At 39.3% G+C, this 5,334-nt stretch overlaps 1 protein-coding gene across 1 annotated transcript; it reads right to left on the bottom strand.

Annotated features, from left to right (window-relative positions):
* Positions 1–228: 228 nt before the first annotated feature.
* On the bottom strand, positions 229–5,070 carry LOC115332040. Its single transcript, XM_029994316.2, has 5 exons — positions 4,957–5,070; positions 3,742–3,896; positions 1,650–1,743; positions 1,257–1,317; positions 229–353 (listed from the first exon to the last, which is right to left on the bottom strand). The coding sequence occupies exons 1-5, from the start codon at positions 5,068–5,070 to the stop codon at positions 229–231; spliced, it is 549 nt and encodes a 182-aa protein (XP_029850176.2).
* Between the last annotated feature and the right edge of the window lie 264 nt (positions 5,071–5,334).

The raw sequence follows: 5,334 nt of genomic DNA, 5'->3' as shown, positions 1-5,334 counted from the left end.
AGTGGTGAAACTGAATTGGTGCATAGGTCACGTGACGCCCATGATTCCGCTATATTTAGCGGAGAAACTGAATTCGTGAATAGGCCACGCCGCCGCGAAACCGGGGGGACGAGTCCGCAACAGCTACCGCAGTAAGGAGCCAAAGGAGATCACCGTCACCGCAGTTTTATTGTATGGATATCCGTTCCCCCAAGCACCATTGAAGAAGGGTGTCGATTTTCGACTTCCCTAACAGCTCTCGTCATAGATGTAGTACTTTGGCGTCGTGCCGCAAAGAAGATCGAAAATAAAATCACAACAGGTGGTGTTCTGCTTCAGCTGAGACTCAGGCACCAGGAGAGCACACGTGGAATCTGCAGGGTTCAGACATTTTAGAGTTTTTTTTTTTCTGTCAGTGCATCACTGCTTCAGTACCATATAAACATTCTGGCAGCTGTCACACTCCTGGCAGTCTAAAATACATTATATAGTGATCTAAATTTGTTTTATTTCTAGAATATGAAGCACACTCACTTTTTAACGGAAAGGAATAACCTCGTCGCTTTGTCCTCTTTTTAACCGCGAGGCTTCCGAAGGAAGGAAACGAAATACCAAGTAAAGAGAATGTTGATCTACGCGTGTACTCTTTTCTTCGAGGGGGGACATGGCCACGTTGCTGGTGGAAGGGCAGTGAAAGGATGAAGGAATTTTCGGGAGGTTGAGGCTAGGAAAAGTGGAACAGGCAAATCGTTTGTGGTAACTGAGGCGCAAAGGAAGTTGAGGGAGCAAGCGTAACATATTGTTCTGTTAATGAAAATCACTCGCTGTTTGTAGTATCACATTTATCTGTTGTTACACATTACGAACAGTATGAGTCATGTTTGAAAAAAATACTTAAACCCAAGCGGAATAGACCGATTTCACCAGCCAGTTTGACTACGCCACCGCTGCAAGCAATGCATCGAGGGAACTTTAGTCATTTTGCACGTGCGATAGCCTAGCTGGAGCACTGCGCTTTTAAAGCACGAGAAGGCAGGAGCCCTCGCGTGCACGGCGTCTGCCTCCTGAGAAGTAAAGTTATGGCTGCGTCACGCATGCTCCGAACGCTTTGTGAGATTGGTCTATTGGGGGCAGATTAGAAGAATCCGGATGAAGCGTTGCAACATGTCCCAAATTCTGTCAGGCATGAATGCAACTTGCGAGCATTTGTTTTCGGACTACGATTGTGATCATTTTTCAGAAACACTTAAGCGAATTTTTGAGGAAGTATAACATACCGCTGATGTATGTAGTTCTAAGAACGGCGCACTCGTTGCACTCCGCGTATGCGGCGTACGTCTCCAATGCGCCGATTTCTGTAATTACGAAAGGGAACATTAATTAAGTGCAATCAGCGCGTTTCTTGCAGGTTGTCAGTTTTTTTACTTGAAATATAAATGTTACAACTTAAGAAACGGAGGCACAGCATTATGTTGGGAAATGGTTCATTATAGTGAATAAACCTGCGGTTTTACATACCTTAAGTATTATAATAAGTTAAAGCGATATAAAGTTTTTTAGTCATTATCGACTCTGGTATTTTCCCAAAAATTAACCAGCTTTGGTAAGTTTTTATTTCAGGCTAAATATTTTAAGCAACACTAATAAAACTCTCTTCGACCGCGTAATGCATTCCTAGCGTGCTTACCCCGTGTAAGAGGAGTGAACTTCAGTATGTTTTTGCCAGTATACCCAGAGGACGATTCAAGGGTCGCGGTTGTACTCCTGAAGAAAAAGGGCCAAAAATATGTATAAGAAATTTAAGAATAATGCCACATATGACAACTCGGAAACATTGCGTAAATTTGCAATATATTCACTTGCGCTTCGTTGAATGCCACATAACGTAAGTCATTGTTACTAGAGTTGAGAGATCAATCAATTAAATTTAGTTTTATTCGAATGACGCCTTAATCGCGATAAACTTTTTAACCGGTTAATTGGTTGAGTTTTAAATTAGAAATTACAGAGAGAAAGTAAAAGGCTTCAGCATTTCGTACGAATTAAATTTAGAGTGATACGGGGCTTGGAAATATTGTACAAACATTTTATTTTATGCCAATAAGAGAGATAATAAAGTCACATGATATTGTTATATTTTTCAGATGCTCTTGCTGAACCTTAGGTACGTGGGCAGCAAGTTTGGTTTCTGAACTGTTTCAACCCTGATTTTAGGCTCAGTCAGCTGATCCCTATTGTAAAATGTGATGTTGGCTGCTCTAAAGCAAAGAGAAGGACGTGGATTGTGTGTCGGATATGATATTGAAGACTCATATTTATTGTGGTGTGTGTTACACAGGACAAACTTAACGTTGCTTGAATGATGAGATATCTGAACATAAACGGTCTGTATACAAGAAGGACAAGTACTTTGAATTGCCTAAGCGTTTAGCCGAATGCTACAATTGTGTTCCTTTGTTTCATATTTTCCTTGTTCTTTTGTTTGAGAAGAACGAACACAAACGCTTGGTCAAAAAGTGTCACTATTTTTAATCATGGTAATTAAGTGGACGGGCCTTTCTTTGCATCAGAGCGTAAATTAAAATTTATACAGGTTTAACCGCGCACGTGTGCTCGTGTACGTGTGGGAAGGGGAGGGGGGCAGAAAGAAGGATTTGATTTTTCTTTCTGCTGTGGTCAAGGTGCTGCAACCGTGACGCAAAAACTGTATTTAGTGGAGTATACTGCTTTTGTTGTACTACCTTTTTAGTGTTTTGTGTCATTTCCTCTCCTCCTGTTCAGACTTGAGCTCCTCGTCAAATACTGTTTCAGCTCTGTTTAAGGTTTTGTGTTTGTCCTGTGCCTAATTTTTACCTCAGTCTTTTTCTTTGTGAATATGTATGACAATAAAGTTAATATTAATATATTATTACTAATAATATTATTATAGTTATTAATATATTGCAATATTAGTAAGTATTATTAGTATTAAATAAGCAGCTTTTGGTTTTCGACAAACCCGCATTTTTATATGTTGTATTGAAGTTTGTGCAATAAATTATTGTTATTATTATTTTGTTAAGATTCGCGGAAAGTGTATTTACATTTTTAAATAACCTGAATACGAGTTTAGGAAATTGTTTGTCTACTGATTTGCCTTGTGGGTGACCTAAATACTAACCTTCTGAGGCCTCTAAATCTATTGTGTGCGATTTTTTTTAAATATCGTGGCTGACTACGGTATTTTAGGTGTCATTCACGCTCCCACTAGAGCGAAATACGTATCCCACAACCTTGTTACATCTTGCATTGATCATACAAACATTCGAAATTCGGGGGTTCCAGTAATATCGGCGGTAATTGCGCGAAAATTGGCAAACCACTACTTTGTGGGGTGTAGAATTACCTTCGATGTCATTTCAGATTCACCTAAACCTCAAAGTCATGCAAAAATAATCGATTCTAGTCGACTTGATAAATTGATTTCCAACTGTGACTGGAATAAGCTCATCGAAAGTTTCGACTATTATGATGCCAATGAAAAGTTAGTTGGATTGGCATTCTTGCGCTTTTTTGCTCTTTCACTCTTGCTTAAACTCAAATGAGTTTACAATATTGATAAATGAGTACCTAATAAAAACAATTAATTTCATGTCTAGACTTGGGAAAATTTTCCAAAACCTCAATACATATTTGTATTCTGCGAATCACAAAGGAAGACGAATAATTCTGGATGTTTCTTTATAGTAAAGGCATATTGTTTAATAGGTTACTTCTACTTACATGGATTGGCCTTCGTACTCTATCAGAACTGGGTAGGCGCCATTTGCTGGTGGTCCGGTTTCGGTGAATTTGACGCATTTCGCAGTGCCGCCGAAAACCGGGTCTGACTCGTAGTTTCTGTAGACCACGTGCCAAGTCTCCGGAAGTGGAAAGCACTGGTTGCAATAAATTGGATCGAGAGAATGGAAATTAGATTCGACAAGGGCGAGCATCCTTCCAGAAGAAAGCAGAATTACTGCGTATCTGAGTAGTATTCTCCACAGTCCCCTATTTTCACGGCTGGACTGTTTAATCAGTGCAAGGCAGCTCATTTCGCCTGTTCTGTTCGATTCTGCAACAAAGTTTATATTGACGTCTGTGTGTAACACTTTCCCAGGCTTATTTTCCCTGTGTTCTCTGCAGTTATTTTATTTCCTTTAAAGCTGTTCAGGGAGACGGCAAAGTAAGTTCTTTATTTTATAATCCAGTAATGAACTCATCACTGTTTGCCGCCGAGAACGCATGTTAAACATCCAATCGTGCAAGTATAAGACGTGCTCTGCTGTTCAGTTGGTTTAGTTATTTTTCTACTATTCGCCATCTGTCTTGATTATTTTTTCACTCAAATTGTAACAGAATGAGAAAGATGCAGCTACTATTTTTCCCGTCCTTTGTTTTCAATTATATTCTGCCAGTATGGAAAATTCTTTTCTAAGTAATAATGTTTGGCTCTCCACGTTTTCGTCCTAATAGCTACTCTTCAATTTGTAGATAATTTTTCCTACGTGCGTGATCTCCCCATTTAAGGAAAATTATTTTGCGGCACACTTTCGGTTATTAGAGCGTTCTAAAATCCTAGTGATAGGGTTAAAAAAAAAAAGAAATCACTACGCGTGCATGGGATCAGGCAGACTTGTGCAGTCATTGCACATGTTCGGCGGCTGAATGTTTCCTATGTCCTATGATTTTTTTCCTAAACTCTATGATAATCATTACATCTGCGTTTTATTTCTTGATAATTATCGGCATGTCGTTTATAGTTCATTGCAATTATTTGCCTGATTTTAATCAGTGTATCACAAAACAACTGCAACAACAAAACGGTGGGGATGCGCAATTTTTTTGAAATAAAAGACATCAATGCCTTTTTATGTCACAATTGACTACAAATTGTGATTAAAAAAAAAGAAAAAAAAAAAAACCTTCACTCCTTAACTCAAAGCTACGTATACTGACCTTTGACAAGTCCTGGTACTGTTCAAGCTGCGGATTGAGCTCTGGCCAGGACTCGCTTCCACTGCAGAAATTCAGGCTTACGAGTGCAGTTACGGCGAGAAATATCAGTGCCATGTTTCGAGTTGAAGAAACACCTCCAAGAACGTTGGAATTCTTCTAAATTTTAAAATCGGGGCACCATGAATTTATATCCATGCCGAAGGTCTCCGGTTGGAGACCTTCGGCATGTTTATGCACAGTTTTCTTTTGTTCATTATACTTTTTTCAATCTCAAATGCCACGTGCCAGGATCTACGAAATCATAGCAAGGTTTTTGCCAGTATCCAAGCTACACGCAATCAAGGTCCAAGCAAGGTTGGATTTCAAGTACACTCGAAA

The sequence above is a fragment of the Ixodes scapularis genome, unplaced genomic scaffold (genome assembly GCF_016920785.2).
Source record: "Ixodes scapularis isolate PalLabHiFi unplaced genomic scaffold, ASM1692078v2 PGA_scaffold2__306_contigs__length_199485367, whole genome shotgun sequence".
Classification (NCBI taxonomy): domain Eukaryota; kingdom Metazoa; phylum Arthropoda; class Arachnida; order Ixodida; family Ixodidae; genus Ixodes; species Ixodes scapularis.
This window is presented reverse-complemented; position numbering and strand designations above follow the sequence as displayed.